Source organism: Musa acuminata, chromosome BXJ1-11, assembly GCF_036884655.1.
Source record: "Musa acuminata AAA Group cultivar baxijiao chromosome BXJ1-11, Cavendish_Baxijiao_AAA, whole genome shotgun sequence".
NCBI lineage: Eukaryota > Viridiplantae > Streptophyta > Magnoliopsida > Zingiberales > Musaceae > Musa > Musa acuminata.
In genome coordinates this window covers 30,923,390-30,941,356 of record NC_088337.1, presented here as the reverse complement: position 1 = coordinate 30,941,356, position 17,967 = coordinate 30,923,390, and the positions used below count along the sequence as shown (strand labels likewise).

Here is a 17,967-nt window from a genome sequence, read left to right as displayed (position 1 = left end):
ATAATCTAATCAATTAATAGTGGCTGACTATATCTCAGAGCATAAATAATTCAATCAATTAAACAATCTGTAGAGGAACGGAAATCGACGATGGAAGTCACTGAGGAACAATCGTCTCGAAGCAATTGAGCCCGTCCAATTCCACAGCAAAGCGGGGCAGCCTCCTCTTCTGCTGCTGCAGGTTGGACTTGCCGCCGGCGCCTTTGTTCTCCGCCTCCTCGTCTTTCTTGTTCCCGAACCAGGCGCCCGACAGCCATCCTTGGGGCTTCCCGTCGCCGGCGGAGAGGCTCCCTCTCGAGCCGAGTAGCGAGTTTACCCACTGCGTTGTTGGAGATGCCATGGAGCACTTTGAGGCAGAGAACTTTCTGGTCGATGTAAGCGGTTGTGTTGGAGGTAGGGAGAGGATGGCCGAGGGCTTTTATAGGAGGATAGCGGGGCGGCGGTGCCGTGCAGTAACGTAGAAGAACCCACTTCCGAGTGGTATACGGGATTCCAACTCCTTTCGGAGAAGGAAGGAAGAGCCGTGTGGACTCGAACAACCACGCGTTTCGGCGGAACTCCAACGAAGACCAGCCTGTTGGGCGTATCCACGCTATTCTTCACCTCCACGAGTCTTCTGTCGGTACCATCGAGACCGAGTCACACTTTGACTTGTCAAAACAATATTAATATTAATATCAATATTAATATCAATATTAATGATCATAAAAGGATAAACATACGCTCACATATCGTTTCAAATTAAAAACTTATTATTTGTACACTAATACACTAATCAATTTAAATATTTTAATAATATTATTTATTATTATTATTATTATTATTATTATTATTATTATTATTATTATAAAATAACATGGAGCGCTTCTAGTAATTTTAGCGACAAAAGTGAAGTCAGCATATGTTGGTATGCATGTTAGACCTAAAAAAATTTTCAAAGATAATTCAATCTTATAGAAATAGTATGTTTTCAATGTGTCGCTACTATCGTGTGAATCATAAAATTAATATAAAACATATTTGATTATATATTATTTTAAAAAAATATGAAAATGAATTCTACTATGATTGTTAGGTTTTTTTTTTTATGAATCATCAAAAAATAGAAAGTACTATTTGATTAGTTGGGACATTACTTTTTAAGACGTAAAGCGGAGTTTTGGCATGAGAGACTTAGTTATTATTATAAGTTTCATTTATGGTTGCCTTTCTATTATTCTATATCTTGTATTATATTATATTTGTTTGGAATGATCTATGATTAGGAAATATTCCTCTTTTAACTTGTGGCCCATTTTGCAAATGTTAATGAATTAAATGCATGTTTGTAAAGGCTCGTGGAATGTGAACACTGTTACATTGATCTTTGGACCTTTGGTTGGATGACAAATGGTGTTGGGTGTTCTATCTTTTTGCCTCCACTGGTGATGACAAATGGTGTCGGACGGACAATCCTATAATTTGTTGTTGGGTGTTCGTTCATCTTTTTGCCTCCCCCAATGACGACAAATGGTGAGGAGCTTCGACTAGCCAGCAATGTAGCGGCGACGAAAACTACTCTGGCGGAGAAGGCATTTGAGGGTGGCCTCACGTATATTATGTCAAGGTTTGATGTATACTATGTTGGACCTTGATGAGAATGTCAAGCTCTTAAGTGAGAGAAATTATAATATCTCGATTAGTCTCGTATCGAATGTGGATAAGATTAAGAGTGATTTATAAGAATTTGATGAGTATACTATTATTAATTGTAATTTAAGCATTTTGACTAGTGACTTGGGCTAAACAAAATTGATGTGCCAGTTAACCTACGGATCACTACGATGTAATTTTGTCGAAGGAACTTTTGTTATTCTCTGGCATATATATTGCGTAGTTATTCAGTGGCTTAGAAGGCATAGGTTTCAGACATAATTTTGTTTATATATTTTTTTGTATGGGACATATACTTCTCTTCTTTTCAGAGATTAAGCAACGGAGTTTCTTAAGAATCAAACTGATATATAAAACTATCAAAAAAATTTAAAATATTAAAATTAATAAAAAATCAGCAAAACATAAAAAAACTTTTGTTACTTAACCTTAGCAAAAAAAAAATCAGTCGTATAAAATAAGATCAAATTAAAATACATATGATAATATTTAAAAATAATATATAATTACTTCCAAATAAATTGTTCATAGTTATCATGATAAGGATATATCATCACGTATGATGATCATAAAAACCCAAAGTGACCGAAGGAAAAGCAGCAGACTATAGGAAGACGTTTCTTTCCTTTAACCCTAACACACGATAAAAAAAGATTTAAATTGAAAGGAACTAAGTAATCTTGACTATATTACAAAATCGTACAAGTATTATTCTACTTATGGGTTTATATGAATTATATACAAACTGATTGGATCAATCAGTTTATTTTGATTTTTAAACAAAATCAATGCGATAATTAATCAATATGTTTAATAATCCAATTCCTAGTTTTTTCCTCAACGATGTTTATTGTCGATAAAAGAAGTCGAGAACAACAGTAAGCGGTGATGTGATTGATGTCAATAATGTCTGAGATTATTAAGAGGATGACTCGGTACTGATCGAATAGTCGATATATACGAAGATAGATAAAATGTTAGATTAAGCCTCTCTAAACTTAAATTAGGATTGATGTGAAAAGTTGAGTTACATGTGAATAGAAATTAACATCAATAATAATTATTTACTAAATTAAAAAAAATATTTATATAGTATAAATATAATATTCCTCAAATATAAATTATTCTAATGGTTAGTTTTACCTCTTGTATTAATTGCACAGCCATGTGTTGAATTATGATTGGATATATTTTCTCCTGTTGGGTTAAAAAAATATTTTACGAAATGGATATAATATTTTTTTTATTATAATACCGATCGAGGTCCTCGCTTACTATGACTGCACAACAACGTGCCGAGATATGATTGGTTAAACTTCTTTCCACGCGCAAATGAAGTCAATCCGATCGACAGCATCACGTTGTTCTCTTTCACATATCTCATGCGGAGAGCGTCTCCATAGAAAAGAACGGCGCACGGGAAGGAGGGGATTTCGTGCAACTCCCCGCCAACGTCCACGTGGTGCTCGCCGCCATGGGTGGCTTACCAGAATCATGCTGCTTTCACGACACTACCATATCCTCTGCAACAGCCCAAGTCGTCAACCTTGGCGTACAGTTCCACACGACTGGGAGAGGACCCGCGTGGTGTTTCTATAAAAGCCATCCCTCCCTTCTCATACGTAGAGAAGACGGCCACACACATGGCCTCGTCCGAGCCTCAATCTCCGTTGCCCTCGTACAAGTTCCCGGCCGGGTTTCGGTTCCGGCCGACCGGGATCGAGATTCTCAAGTATTACCTACTCAACAAGGTGTCAGGCCAAGCCCTCCCGTATGATGGAGGGTTCGAGGAGATGGACATCTATCGCCATGATCCGGATCAGCTCCCCGGTGCGTACGCTTCTGCTCTCATCTAACATGGTTTCTTTTGGGAATCTCAGAGGTGAACTAAGCGTGTTGTTCTTCACAATGTTTGCAGTTGATATCTCTGACGGACACAGTAGATGGGCGTATTTCTTCGTGTCTACGGCGACGCCAGATGAGGATGGCTATGACAATGTCAGGAGTACACCGCATGGCCTTTGGAAGCTCCAAAGACCTGATCGCCCTGTGCAAGATGATGATGATGATGATGATCGTGTCATTGGTTACAAGAGATCGTTTGTGTTCTACAGCACAAAAGCGCATTGTCGTTCCGCAAGAACAGGTTGGAGGATGAACGAGTATAGACTCAGTCGCAAGTTTGATCGATCGAAAGATGATTCTCAGGTTAGTTCAATACCATTGCTACTTCATAGTTAAAATCTTCGAAATTCTAGCGAATTCTTTGCACTTCGCTAACTTTGATTTCTCTGAAATCTCTTTCCATAGATATCTGCATGCGAGATATACATTCTGATGGAAGACAGAGCAAGCAACCACGATTATAAAGCATGTTCAGACAGATCGAAATCACAAGTAGAGCGTAGGATGCTCCTCCCTGTTGATTCGGCGCAGGCCTAGAAGTAGACTCAGTCTTCCAAGGCTGTTGGTTGTTCTTCATGAAGCACAATCACCCTTTCTATTTCCTTCCATTCCTTCCGTTGGTTGGCTCTAAACAAATAAATTATCATTTTATTGAGCAAGAGAAGTTTATAATCGTTTTTATTAAATATTTTATTTAATAATATAACTGTTCTAGTTAAGTTCATCATTCATTATAATCAATTTCTTCATTTATTATGTTTTAAATATTTTAATTTTTATTCTAAATATAATCATTATTATTAAATATTTAATATCATTAAATTCTTGTACGTTATGAGTTTGTGATAATAAATGTTTGATGGGAGAACATCTATATAAATGAGGATTTTGGTTTCTGGGCTCAACATCTCTTTGAAGTCTAAATGATTTCTTACACCATCTGAAGCGAGATTTTTGAGTCGAGAAGTGTCAAAGTTCAAGAAGAAACCGTTGCTGAAATTCTTGACAACAATGACTTGAACAATGACTTGAAAAGGAAGGTAAACCAATCACATTTGTGTGTTATGAATCTAATATGGTTAATGTTATATTAACACATGGTGGATTGACCTTGGATCAACAATCCATATTGTAAACTCTTTGCAGGGTATACAAAACTTAAGGAAGTCAGTGGGAAGTGAACAAAGTCTTTTATCAGGAAATAAGATGGGCTCACATTTCGAGACAATTGAAACATACATTTTTACTTTAAGTAGTGATTTTATTTTAAAATTGGAAATGACGTTTTATGTACAAGTTTCTCATGAAACTTAATTTCTGTTTCCGTACCTTAGGTATTTCTTTAATTTTAAATACACATCATTTCGTTTATTATATAAATTTGATAGTGTTGGAAAAGATATTTTGTCTGATAATTTTTATAGTATTTTCTTACAAAATGATATACTCAAAGTTCAATGCATATTCACGTTGGTACTAAAAGGTGTAATATTAATGAGGACTCATCTATGTTATGGTAGATATATTTAAAATGGACAAGCACCTGGTTCTTTTACAAAGTTTCTTCAAGAACATGGGATTGTTACCCAATACACTATGCTTGGTTCTTCATATCATAATGGTGTTGTACAAAGAAGAAACTGAACATTATTAGACATGGTACAGAGTATACTTAGTAACTCCAATCTTCCTAAATTCTTGTGGACTAAAGCACTAAAGATAGTTGTGTATATATTAAAATGAGTTCCAACCAAGGTTGTCCAAAAGACACCATTTGAATTATGGAAATGTTGGAAACCAAGTTTGCGACATATGCACGTTTGGGGATGTTTGTCTAAGGTCAGGATATATAATCCACAAGAGAAGAAACTAGACCCGAAGACTATTAGTGGATATTTCATTACATATGCTGAAAAATTCAAAGGTTATAGGTTCTATTATCCATCTTACACAACTAGGATTATGGAATCAAGAAATGCCAAATTTCTTGAGGATGATGTGATTAGTGGTAGCGATCAGGAACATAGTTTCTATATATGATCATATAGAATCTTAATCTTCCACATTAAATGATAGATTAAATGATAGATTAGTTATAGTTCATAGCACTCCTCAAGTACAAACTGGTTGAACAATCAATCATTGAAATTCTACAAGTTGCTGATAGTGTTCTAATAGATTAAGTAGTTCAGAAATTACAACAAGTTTCTGAACAACTAGTTGAACCATAAGTTCCTCATGGATAGTACAACATTAAGAAGATCTACTAGAAATAAAATATCAGTAATTCCTAGTGATTATATTATATATCTATAAAAATCTGATTATAATATTAGAGCAAAAAATGATCCTGAAAACTTTTCATAAGCCATGAGTTGCAATGAATCAAATTTATGGCATGATACCATGAAAGAAGAGATGAATTCAATGATGAGCAATAAAGTCTGGGATCTTGTAGAATTACCTAATGAAGCAAAGGCTATTAACAAGCCTCCTGCCAATGATATTTTAAATTCTATAAAGTGATTTATTCATTCGGATTTGTTAAAAATCCTATTGATCAATGCATATACCAAAAGGTCAGTGGAAGTAAAATATATTTCCTTATTTTATACATAGATGATATTTTGCTTGCAATCAACGATAAGGGTTTGTTGCATTAGGTGAAACAATTCCTTTCTAAAAATTTTGATATGAAGGATATGGGTGAAGTATCTTATGTCATTGACATTAAGATATATAGAGATAGATCTCGATGTATTTTAGGTCTATCATAAGAAACCTATATCTGGATGAATGATTGTTCACAAAGTATAGCTCCTATTGTGAAAGGTGATTGGTTCAATTTGAATCAATGCCCAAAGAACAACCTTAAAAGAAAATCAATGAAAAACATCTCATATGCTTCTGTCGTAGGAAGCCTTATGTATGTTCAGGTCTGTACTAGACCTGATATTACATTTGTTGTGGGGATGCTAGGTCGATATTAGAGTAATTTAGGTATGGACCACTGGAGAGCTATAAAAAAAGTGATGAGGTATCTACAAGGAACCAAATATTATATGCTTATGTATAGACATACAGACAATCTGGATGTGATTGATTACTCAAATTCAGACTTTGCCAGTTGTGTTGATTCTCGTAAATCAACGTCATGATATATTTTTATAATGGCCAGAGGAGCTATTTCTTGGATAAACTCTACGCAGACCTTGACTTCTACTTCTATCATGAAAGCTGAGTTTTTCTCTTGTTTTGAGACTACTTCACATAGTGTATGACTTAAGAGTTTCATTTGATAGTGTATGGCTTAATAGTTTCAATTCTGGGCTTCGAATCATGGATTCTATTTCTAGGTCATTAAGAATTTTCTGCAATAATTCATCTGCTATCTTTATGGCTGAAATTAATAAAAGTGGAAGTTAAAGTAAACATATCGGCATTAAGTATTTAGCCATAAGAGAACATGTAAAAGAAAAGAAAATGATCATTGAGCATATTAGTACTGAATTGATGATTGTTGATCCTTTGACTAAAGGCACGCTACCTCTAAAATTCAAGGATCATGTAGAGAAAATGAGACTTGGTTCCACTTTATAATAATGTTAAAATTCTTATATATTGTGATATTTTCTCACATATTAGTTTAAGAAAATATATTGTTACTGGACTAATAATAAACATAAGGTTTATTTATTAAGTAATATTACAACATTAAGATTAAAAAACTAAATACATCATGATACATGGATAATAATACTCACTCTTAGAATTTATCGCTATGATTCATGTATTTATTTCTTAAGAAAATTATTTAATAAATATTAATTTAAATTATTAAGCTAAACGTATATACCAAGTGAGAGAATGTAAGCTAAACGTATAGACCAAGTTATTTAATAAATCAATATCTTCATTTATTATGTTTTAAATATTTTGATTTTTTATTCTAAATGTAACTATTATTATTAAATATTTAATATCATTAAAATTTTTTATTATGATTCAAACGTTACAAATTTAAATTAATTCTTAAACATTATGAGTTGGTGATAATAAATATTTTTCATGAGAGAATATCTATATAAATGATGATTTTGGTACCTAGGCTCAACATTTGTTTGAAGTCTAAAAGATTTTCTATAACAACTAAAGCAAGACTTTTGAGCCCAGAAATACCAAAGTTCAATAAGAAACAGTTGTTGAAATTCTTGACAATAATGCCTGGAGGTACGCTATTTTATTTTCGCATTAGTTTTCTTGTATTTCTATTATAATGATTTAGAAATACATTTTATATCAAACTTTCTAACAAAATTACATTGGCTTCATTCTATTCGATTGAACATAACAAGTATCATCTTAAATATTATGATGTAAATTCTGAGTCGTCGGTGCATCAGTTTTCTTCTCCCCATCACGTAAGTATAATAATAATTTTAAACCATGAATGTTGCTTTCTCATTTCAAACACAGCCATAAACATCACCAGGAAGATAATTTAATCGCCCGATATAATACTGAATGCAACGGCTCCCTTGATGAACAAAGCCAAGTACTACAAACACAGTTAAGGTTGTCATTAGTCATACTTCTCCCACATGCCATTCATTTCCTCATTTTGCACGTTTGCTTCGCCCTGAGCCTTCAGCTGCACAAGTTGGCATGAGATCGAGTCAAAAGGAGGGAAATGAACACATGTATCAGTTGACCAAAATGTCAAGATTATATCCTCCGTTGCTTCACACTGTGTTTTCTGTTGATCTTTTAGCTGTAATATGTAAGGACGTATAAATATGTGGGTAAAAGAAGATGTAGAATACCTTTGCAAGTTGTGTTTTCTGATATCTGTATCCCTGCAGAAGTTAAAGAGAATGGTATCGATCAGTATATGAAGTTGGCAGGTCGAGTTGTATGGCTACATGGGGCCAGCGATTAAACCTTGTCAGTTCCGTATATGTAGTCGCAGTAGGTGAACACTGACGCAAAGTTACTGTGACTTTTCTCTCCGACATAGTGATGGTAATCATGGTATTCGGCACCTACGTAGAATGGAATGTACTTGGTGGGAGTTTGAGGGAAGTCATAGCTGCCACATGCACCAACGTGTCAGCGGGATGCGGGTAAGAACGAAACGAGAGGAGGGCATGGAAGAAGAAGACGGCGTACCCGCAGTGCGTCTCGATGGCTTCGACGTGGCGGAGAACGAACCAGAGCCAGAGCGTGAGGATGTGACAGGGAACGAGGGCGGGACCGAGGAAGGCAGGGAAGCCGAGGATGAGCACCTCAGCCCAGTGGGCGTAGGGAGCGGCGAAGGCCATGGGCGCCGAGAACTCGTGGTGGATGCGGTGGATGTGCTGGTAGCCCCACCGGCAGTGCAGCGCCCGGTGGAGCCAGTAGCTAAAGTAGTCCTCCACCAGGAAGTACACGGCCAGCTGAGCCACCACCTCCCACACGGACGGCAGCGGCAGGCCCGTCCGAATGCCCACCCACTGCGAACAATCATTCCATTAACACGGTACATATCTAAACTAAATTCTTGGATAAATTTATCCATATTTTAATCTTTCGTTCTTGATTACAGTCAGCATGAAAAAAAACAATTAACTCATGCAATTTAATGGATGATCAAAATTAAATATCATTTTAATCGAAAAAGTTAAATTATTATCCAACTCTATTATTTATCGATGTGAGATTATTCTCTTGACTCAAATATATCCTATCGAATCAAACATCAACTTTACCTTGATTGTAGGATAGGAGAGGAGCTGCAGAGGGCCGACGGCGACGATGAAAGTCTTGACGACGTTCTTGTAGCACTTGACGAAGGTGGCCACAGGGAAGTGGACATTGGGCTGGAGCTTGTACTTTTGGATGGCCTTGGGGCGCTTGAGCTCCGCCATGACGAAGGGGAGCGGCGCGAGGGTGTACACCAGAAGGAGGAAGACGACGTTGTGGGCGTAGAGCCAAAAGTCGGACATGCCGGCCGAGTATCGGAACCACGCCGTCTCCACCGCCGTCAGGTCCCTCCCCATGGCCACCTCCGCGTCCCCAATCCTCGCAAACGGCAGCATGGTAGCAGCGACCAACGATAGAAGAAAGAGAGCAAGAGGAAGATGAAATTGGTGGAGCCTCGTGCGCATGCATGATGGGGGTGGTGAGCAAACCCTGGGCAGTATATAGACACAAGCATGGTCAAACTCGTTGAATTGTTGACTAATCAGATTCATCGGATCAATCAATGTATATTTATTTATTTATCGTGCCATGGGTTTCCAAATGTTCGACGCTTCGCACATCCATGATTCATGCACGCCATGAATCACTTCACGCTTTGGTGCTCTAATGTTCGCGCCGAACGTCATTGTGCGAGAGAGGACGTGTTCTGCTACATCAGAAACAGCAAGGGGGGGATGTGACGGATAAGGTTTGTATATCGGAATGGGCACCACGGCAGCTGATGCGAGATTTGTTTGGTTGTGTTGTTTTCTCCCTGCTACTTCATCCCTTGTCGAACTTGGCCATCTTTTCACTGGTTGTTTGCAAGTTTCTTTCGTCTGCTAATTACCCACAAGTAACACACTCCTCCCCATTCTCAAACTTGGACTGCCTTCCTGCTTGTTTGGATGTGTTATTTCTCCGCTGCTTGCTCGCTTGCTTCACGCAGAAGATAACAACTCTTTGGCCAACCTAACGTGGGTTGGCACGGCACTTGTGGCGAGCATTTCATGGAAGATCGTCCCTGCCACTCCCAAGTTGAAGTTTTGGTGCAGTCGCTGTCGAAACATATTATTGAACGGAACTATAGCAACGGTTTCGATGTGAAACTGGATGGAGAGAGATGAGAGGTTCTTCATAACAGAATCAAAGACCAAATTTCTAGAGACCCTCTGGTCTCACAATAGGTTTTGGACCACGTGAAGAGGTGAGAAGGTCAAGAAAATGGAAGAAAAAGAAAATGAACACGTTGTCCTCCTTTTCTAAAAAGTCGACATGTAGATACGAGAGAAGCTTGCGGCGAATGCTATACATGCGGAGAGGCCGCCGTCACCATCGAAGCACGTCTAAGCGGCATTTGCTCGAACACTTTAATGACGCTGGCTTGAAGCAGTATGAATAAAACTAATTCTTATCTCACTTATTTCACGAAAATATTTTTACACGTTTCATTGGTCAAGAAAAGCACCTATCCGAGTCTGGAATACATCACAGAATTAAACCTAAGTTTTGACTAATCAAATCCCACGAAAAGTTTGCATTGACTTGCTCAACAGGAAATTTAGTTATATCGAAGTCGCTGCCTCGAGTCAAGAACACGGCAAGAATAGCAGGTAGTTAAAGATGGACATGACTTGTCATCCTCTCAAGGAACAGATAGCAAATTGGGAATTTTCTTGATCAGGGATTGGATAAAAGTTTTATGTCCCACTGCATATTTTGGCAGGACAAAGCAAAAGAGCTTATTTTCTAGTAAATTAGTCTTTCCATGATCACAAGCTCATATCCTGATGCACGAACCCTACAGAAAAGATAGTTCGCAGGTACGTCTGCAAAGTGTAGAACCAGTAATTAACAGCAGAAGAGCAGCTGTTAAACTTTGTGGCTGTAACAGCAGAAAAGATAGTTCCATGTTCTAGTAAGGCTGCACGGGTGCTCTGAACTTGGCTCCTGCATAGACTGCTGCAGCACCGAGCTCCTCCTCGATCCTCAGTAACTGTATTCACCACATGAAATCAACATTAATCTAACTATGAAACGTAACCAGAAAGCAACAAGAAGAATAAAACAAATTTTCCACATCATAATGAAACTAGTTGTAGCATCCATCTGAGGCATCAATCACCAGGGATGGTAATGCCCAAACACAAGCTACTAAGGGGTGTCAAGTGATGAAGGAATTGATTATCTCATACTCCGCATCGAGAAATTTTTGTTTCAACTGGGGTTATAGCTTACTTGGTTATACTTGGCAAGACGTTCAGAACGGCATGGAGCTCCAGTTTTGATCTGACCCTGTGTATGCATCATGATGTTTCAAACATCAGAGACATTCCCAATTGCAGGAGAATGAATTTTCAGACTTACAGCATAAGGAAATCATAAGATACATAAAGGTTAGAAGTAACATACCGTCGCCAAACCAACTGAGAGGTCAGCAATGAAAGTATCTTCTGTCTCACCACTAAAACAAGAGAAGAGACAAGTTAACATCACCAACCTGTGTTAATTATAACTTAGGCTTGAGCTAAAGGCATACCTCCGGTGGCTGGCCATCACTCCCCAGCCAGCAAGTTTAGACATCTTAACCGCTTCAATGCTCTCGGTAACAGAACCTATTTGATTTACCTAAACAACCACGGCAACATAATGTTCCACAAGATTAGAAGAGATCCAGACACTTGATCTTACATGCCCCAAAGAAAAGTAGGCATATAAATCATCGATATGAAGAAAAAGTAAGATAAAAACCTAGATACTATTTTCAAGTTAAAATGTGCAAAGAAAACAATGTAGGATAGACTAAACATTTTGGTATGGATTCAAGCTTAGCACTATGCCTATGAATTCTACGCATAATTTCAATTGTACCTCACATCATTTCTCTCTATTATCAGATAAAATGTGGATAATTTCAACTATATTTTCTTACTTCTTCCCATTAACTATGAATTTTTTTCCTAACAATAGGTATACATTTTTGTTAGGAAAAAAATTCATGTAGGAAAGATAAGAAACAAAATATTTTTATTCGTGAACAACTAGATATCATATTGATAGAAGATAAGATGAGATAAAATCGTTTAAGATGATATGGCCATGTGGGGAGCTCAGAATGTGATAGTCAAAAGATGTGAGATGATTAATGTTAGTAGTACGATGAGAGATAAAAGAAGACCTAAAAAGACTTTAATAAAAATTATAAATAAATATTTAAGTTCTCTAAACTTAATTAAACATATGATTTTTTACGTATCTCAATGGCAACAAAAGATTCATGTGGCCAACCCCAAATAATGAGGACATACACTTTTCTATCTCCATATCATCAGATCCTTTGTTATTCTGATTGCAGGTTCTTAGTGGCTAATCCAACTGACATATCTGATCAGATACAACCTCTGTGTTCATTGAACTTGATTCTTCTCTTGTCTACAAGCCCACCACATAATCAACCCCCACTATGTTCATATAACTTGAATATTTACTCATCTACGAGCACATTACATAATGAATCCTCCATCTGAAAAAGGAACAAGAATAAATTAAATCATTTTAACAAATACCTTTAAAAGGAGTGCATTGCATGCCTTCTCCTTTATTGCCTTGGCAACACGCTGCAGAAGTGAACAAAATAATCCAGACCTTAATAGGAGAATTCCTAAGAGAATCCAATTAATTTCAGCTTTTCATAATAAAACTTACTGTTGGATTAGTGACAAGAAGATCATCTCCAACAATTTGCACCTGTTCTCCAATCTCTTCTGTGAGCTTTGCATAGTGGATCCAATCATCCTGATCAAATGGGTCTTCAATTGATACAATGGGGTACTCACTGACAAACGACTTGTAGACATTTTTCAGACTGTCTCCAGATATTTTTTGAGAACCATCATTGTTCTGCAATAACAGATACTTGCATGTCAGTGGATTTGATGTTAAGAAAACTATATAAAATAATAAAGCAGGAACACATTCCCTACATTTGTCAATTTTTATAAACTCACCTCCTCCTTGAAATTGAGATCATAAGTTTTATCCTTTTCGCTATAGAATTCTGAAGCAGCAACATCCATGCCAATTACAACCTGCAAAAACAACCAAGCACAATCAAAAGTTGGAATTTTACGACTGTGAACTCATATAAGGAAAATCATATACAACTATAAATAAATACACATATTAAAAGCATACTTTGCCAGTATACCCAGCTTTAGCTATAGCTGTCTTCAAAAGTTCAAGGCCTTCCTTGTTCTCCTGCAATTAGAAATATATATATATATATATATATATATATATATATATATATATATATATGGGAATTTATCATATTTCCACTAGCAATAACATTTTTAATGTTTAAAAGCAAACGGCACATGATTTGACAAGGAAATTCAAGTTTGATTAAAAGTGGGTATGCTGCAAGGGGCTTCCATATGTAAGCCTAGACATGACACAATGTTACAAGGGCTTCCTATCTAATAAGCCAGAACAACTCCAGAGTTAGGGTGAAAGATAATGGAAGAAGTTTCTGAAAAGCCTAAAATGATAAAATCTAACTCTTCTGAGAATGGATTTTATTAGCTAAGCCTAAATTTACCAGGAAAGCATTAACAGCTATCTATTAAATGTAACCCTGATTTAAAACCACTAGACAACCAGAGAATAGAACAGGTTGAACACCAAAAGCAAATTTATTGGTAGAACAGATCCAAAGCAGCATTCCACCTAGGATCCCAAATATACTCTGGTACTAATTGATGTGATCTCACTAGAAGCAATGGCAGCAATATAGTTTGACGTCTGATCCAAACTCTTATCATCAGATTTCCTCTACTGGTCTAACGAGAATATAGTACACTAATATTATTAAAGGAAAAAACATAATAAACTCAAGGGGACTACTTCTATCTAGACTCTACTCTAATTGAATGAATTAGCTCACATATTGAAGTTAATAAAGAGTGAGTGAAATTTTATGGTGAAATTGCACAGATAGTCTCTTAAGAATCAACATGCACAACAGACCTGGATGTTGGGAGCAAAACCGCCTTCATCTCCAACATTAGTGGCATCTTGTCCGTACTTCTTCTTAATGACAGCCTGAGAACAAGAGGATAGAGTGTCAAATGAGGTTCTTAGAGAAAAGAGTTAGAAGGTAGGAAAATAGTCTAAAATTGACCTTCAAATTGTGATAAACTTCCACACCCATCTTCATGGCTTCCTTGAAAGAGGCAGCCCCCACCGGAAGAATCATGAATTCCTATCATAACAAGTCAACATAAGCATATAACTACATGCTCGACAACAGCTGTACAGATAGCTGGTAGGATGACAACCTGCATAGCCAGCTTATTTCCTGCATGTGATCCTCCGTTTATAACATTGAATGCAGGCACCGGCAAAACTAGGTTCTTGTTTCCAGCAAGATTTGCAATATGCTGTATTTTGGGGGAAAAAAGATTACATATTGACAATAAAAAGTCTCACCAATTACTCACACTCTCACACAGCATAATCACTTCACTAACCTGATAGAGAGGAATCTTCTTCACACTTGCACCAGCTTTGCATACAGCAAGTGATACTGCTAAAATAGCATTGGCACCAAGCTGACACAACAACATCCAATGAAAATGGCGAATCAGGATAAATCCAAAATAATCAAAGCATGTACGAAATGGTGACTAAATAGGAGCATTGTACCTTCTGTTTGCACCAGCCCCATTCGTTTTGTGTGCCATCAAGCTGCTGGACCATGAAATTATCTATCTGTGCTTGCTCAGTAGGGTCCTGCAAAGATATACAAAAGCACATTGATTAGACTACATTGTGCATTTTAATATCACAACTAAAAATAATTCAAATTAAGTGAACAGAACTTAAAGCCATTTGCATACCTTCCCAATCAGTGCTGGAGCAATTATAGCGTTCACATTCTCAACAGCCTGAACCAAAATGAGTCAAAGTTTTACCATAACTGTACTACAATAACAACATACCTAAAAGTCATAAAACTAGTAACATAGAAGTCTCATAGAGAACAAGTAATAAGCCACTAAGTTTGGAAATTGAACTAATATGTGACGTTTAACAGAAAAATAATTTCAATTTTATTTTATAGACAAGGAGTTGAACATTATTTTCCACAAAAGAATGACAAGTATGATATGTTACTTTGAATATATTGTAAGCTTGGTACATATGTAAACTGAAGAGGACAAATATCATAATTGTCAGATACAGAATCAGTTCCTCCCAAAAAATAGGAAAGCTAGAATTATTACATTATATAATAAACAGAAACATACTATCTTTAGGTACCAGATAAAAAATTATAAAAATAGTTTGAATGCTGCTAGAGCATGCAGACACCAGAAAACATCAACGAATAGAAGTTTAGATAACGTTAAGATAACTTCATAATCTTTGGGGTTACTACTTTTGAGATAATTTTTTCAAACAAAAACAAAAACACAGAAAAATAATTTAGGTAAGTGGTGAATCTATTTTATCTAACAGGAGTCTACTAAAAGTTCAACACAACACTGATTATTTGAAAAGTCAAAGTCATTTGAAGAGGACAGAGAACACTCTCCGATTTGCAGCAACAAGTGAAATCACAAAAAGAAAAAGTTTGTATGACCTGTGGTTGACGTGTGCCCAATTTTCTTTTAAAACATCAAGATACGAAACCATACCACTTCACACAACTAGCGGTGGATCATAGGGCCAACAGCTTACGATCAATGGAAATTCACCATACATCATATACAGTCCGTGCAACATGTCGAACAGAACATTTTAGGAGAAAATTCAGAACAAACCTTCAGAACACCCTTTCCAAGATAATCTGATCCTCCATCTCTCAACTCCAGTGCTTCATATACACCTGAAATAGCAAAAGTTTCTGATTAGCATCTTCATGTGTAAAACAAGTAGAAAAAAATAATTAAACTATGAGACCCAAAATTCAGCATTCATGACCAGAATAACCAATATGCCAAACCTTTGGATACGTGATGCAGCAGCGAACAACAACAACAAGATAATATTTGGACCAATTCCAGCCAGCAGTGGTTACATAATGATTATAATTTTTTTTACCACTTGAGATATGCACTACAAACCACCTTAAGCAAGCAGTAGCCAAACAGGGTAACGTTTCTTTCCTTCTTGAGAATCGAAGCCCTTTCACGGTTAATCTTTCTCATAATATTCAACACTTCTATAGACCAAGATGGCATTTTATTTGTAGAAGCAGAAGTAACAAACGAGTTATGCAGTTGGACTAGTTACCTGTGGATGCACCACTGGGGACAGCAGCTCTGGCGAAGGTACCGTCGTCACAACGAAGATCCACCTGAAACAAACACCACAAACAATTTCTGTTTCTAAAGAGAGAAGAAGATCGAAAATGGACTTTTCCTGCAGAAAAGACTCAGTACGACAAATATACATCGGATCCGACCCAGAAAGAGAACAATCTTGAGGCATCACCGGCGATCTAAAAACCCTAAACCCTGAGAGAAATCGAAGCAAGTAGGACCCGGATCTGACCTCAACGGTGGGGTTTCCGCGACTGTCGAAGATCTGGCGGGCCTTGACGCTCGTGATCGTCACCATTTTTAGCTCTTATCTGACTCTGTCGGATTGGAAGAAGGAAATGGAAGTTCTTTGCGGCTGCCACTCACGCTCTCGGAGGCTTATAAAGACGAGCGGAAGTAACGAGAAGCCCGTGCAAGGGTAGGAAGATACCGATGGCGTCGAACTAATATTACCCGTTGGATTTGGGTTTGTGGGTAGCGATCCGTGGATTTGACCGCATTCTAAGATAGATATTTACATGTCATTCCATGCGATTTAGTAAAACATTCTTTTATTTATTTTATAATAAAATATCTTCCAACTAAGTAACGATCATATTTAAAATTAATCTTATAATTATAATAATGTTAATATAAGATATATAGTAATATTTGAGATCATTCAAAATTTTAAATTATTGATAAATAAAATATATCACAATTTTAATTTTTAGAATGTGTCATCTTATTAAAATCGTAAGATCCTAAAATCCAATTTAATATATTGTTATTTTTAATAATAATAATATTTTTCGAGAATATAAATGATAATGTGTTGTAGTCTTCACATTATATCCGGGGAGTTGGTACGACTTTGGTCCCTTCCCGATCGCATGAGGGTATCCACGTCGAGTGTTCGATGGGTTGATGATGAGGAGGTTATGTTAAGGTAGTAGTCTCATGTACTTACCCGAGGTGGGACTCGGAATTCTCATGCGATGGTGCTTTCTTATGGAGTAAGGGTCGATGTTGAAGGGGATGCTTGATTAGATTTATTCGAAGCTTAAGTTAGTTTCAAAAGAATTGAGGGCGTTCGACATTCCCTGAATTTGATGGCACACAAATACATGTAACCTGAATTTGATGGCACGGCCAGAGAGTTGACATTTATACCTATTCCCAAGGATCGACTATACACAGTCCGTTAATAGCCACTGACGTCTCGGACGACCTACCGGTATGCTTCGCGCGATGCGAGTAGGTTTGGACAATTCTGCATAATACTGTCTTGTACGCCCCCAAGCAGTGTGGGATATGATCGTTTCGACTTGTACCACTTGAGTACATCTCGTTTGCTTCGAGATGACACATCACGTCGAAG

General features: G+C 36.9%; 3 protein-coding genes across 3 annotated transcripts; 1 reads left to right on the top strand and 2 right to left on the bottom strand.

Moving 5' to 3' along the window:
- The first annotated feature begins 3,296 nt into the window (after positions 1-3,296).
- On the top strand, positions 3,297-4,216 carry LOC103972633 (NAC domain-containing protein 6). Its single transcript, XM_009386978.3, has 3 exons — positions 3,297-3,483; positions 3,572-3,861; positions 3,964-4,216. Exons 1-3 carry the CDS (start codon positions 3,297-3,299, stop codon positions 4,093-4,095), a joined length of 609 nt encoding a protein of 202 aa, XP_009385253.2. The 3' UTR covers positions 4,096-4,216.
- Positions 4,217-8,070: 3,854 nt separating this feature from the next.
- On the bottom strand, positions 8,071-9,696 carry LOC103972632 (very-long-chain aldehyde decarbonylase GL1-10). Its single transcript, XM_009386977.3, has 5 exons — positions 9,306-9,696; positions 8,728-9,050; positions 8,500-8,647; positions 8,382-8,414; positions 8,071-8,209 (listed from the first exon to the last, which is right to left on the bottom strand). The coding sequence occupies exons 1-5, from the start codon at positions 9,633-9,635 to the stop codon at positions 8,141-8,143; spliced, it is 903 nt and encodes a 300-aa protein (XP_009385252.3). The 5' UTR covers positions 9,636-9,696; the 3' UTR covers positions 8,071-8,140.
- A 1,238-nt stretch (positions 9,697-10,934) lies between these two features.
- LOC103972142 (enolase) lies at positions 10,935-17,002 on the bottom strand. Its single transcript, XM_009386358.3, has 17 exons — positions 16,840-17,002; positions 16,579-16,642; positions 16,107-16,171; positions 15,180-15,227; positions 14,986-15,072; positions 14,811-14,891; positions 14,619-14,720; positions 14,462-14,542; positions 14,308-14,382; positions 13,474-13,536; positions 13,287-13,367; positions 12,985-13,179; positions 12,846-12,896; positions 11,819-11,907; positions 11,692-11,743; positions 11,518-11,574; positions 10,935-11,275 (listed from the first exon to the last, which is right to left on the bottom strand). Exons 1-17 carry the CDS (start codon positions 16,903-16,905, stop codon positions 11,195-11,197), a joined length of 1,338 nt encoding a protein of 445 aa, XP_009384633.2. The 5' UTR covers positions 16,906-17,002; the 3' UTR covers positions 10,935-11,194.
- Between the last annotated feature and the right edge of the window lie 965 nt (positions 17,003-17,967).

What these genes read in the sequence shown, in the direction of transcription:
- LOC103972632 (XM_009386977.3), bottom strand. Translation starts at nt 9,635, where the DNA reads ATGCTGCCGTTTGCGAGGATTGGGGACGCGGAGGTGGCCATGGGGAGG. An exon ending in TCTCCTATCCTACAATCAAG is followed by an intron (nt 9,051 to 9,305) that starts GTAAAGTTGATG and finishes GATTGTTCGCAG; the next exon opens with TGGGTGGGCATTCGGACGGG. An exon ending in GCCATCGAGACGCACTGCGG is followed by an intron (nt 8,648 to 8,727) that starts GTACGCCGTCTT and finishes TGCATGTGGCAG; the next exon opens with CTATGACTTCCCTCAAACTC.
- LOC103972142 (XM_009386358.3), bottom strand. Translation starts at nt 16,905, where the DNA reads ATGGTGACGATCACGAGCGTCAAGGCCCGCCAGATCTTCGACAGTCGC. An exon ending in GCGGAAACCCCACCGTTGAG is followed by an intron (nt 16,643 to 16,839) that starts GTCAGATCCGGG and finishes TGTTTGTTTCAG; the next exon opens with GTGGATCTTCGTTGTGACGA. An exon ending in GTCTTGCCAAGTATAACCAA is followed by an intron (nt 11,276 to 11,517) that starts GTAAGCTATAAC and finishes TGGTGAATACAG; the next exon opens with TTACTGAGGATCGAGGAGGA.
- LOC103972633 (XM_009386978.3), top strand. Translation starts at nt 3,297, where the DNA reads ATGGCCTCGTCCGAGCCTCAATCTCCGTTGCCCTCGTACAAGTTCCCG. An exon ending in TGATCCGGATCAGCTCCCCG is followed by an intron (nt 3,484 to 3,571) that starts GTGCGTACGCTT and finishes CAATGTTTGCAG; the next exon opens with TTGATATCTCTGACGGACAC. An exon ending in GATCGAAAGATGATTCTCAG is followed by an intron (nt 3,862 to 3,963) that starts GTTAGTTCAATA and finishes CTCTTTCCATAG; the next exon opens with ATATCTGCATGCGAGATATA.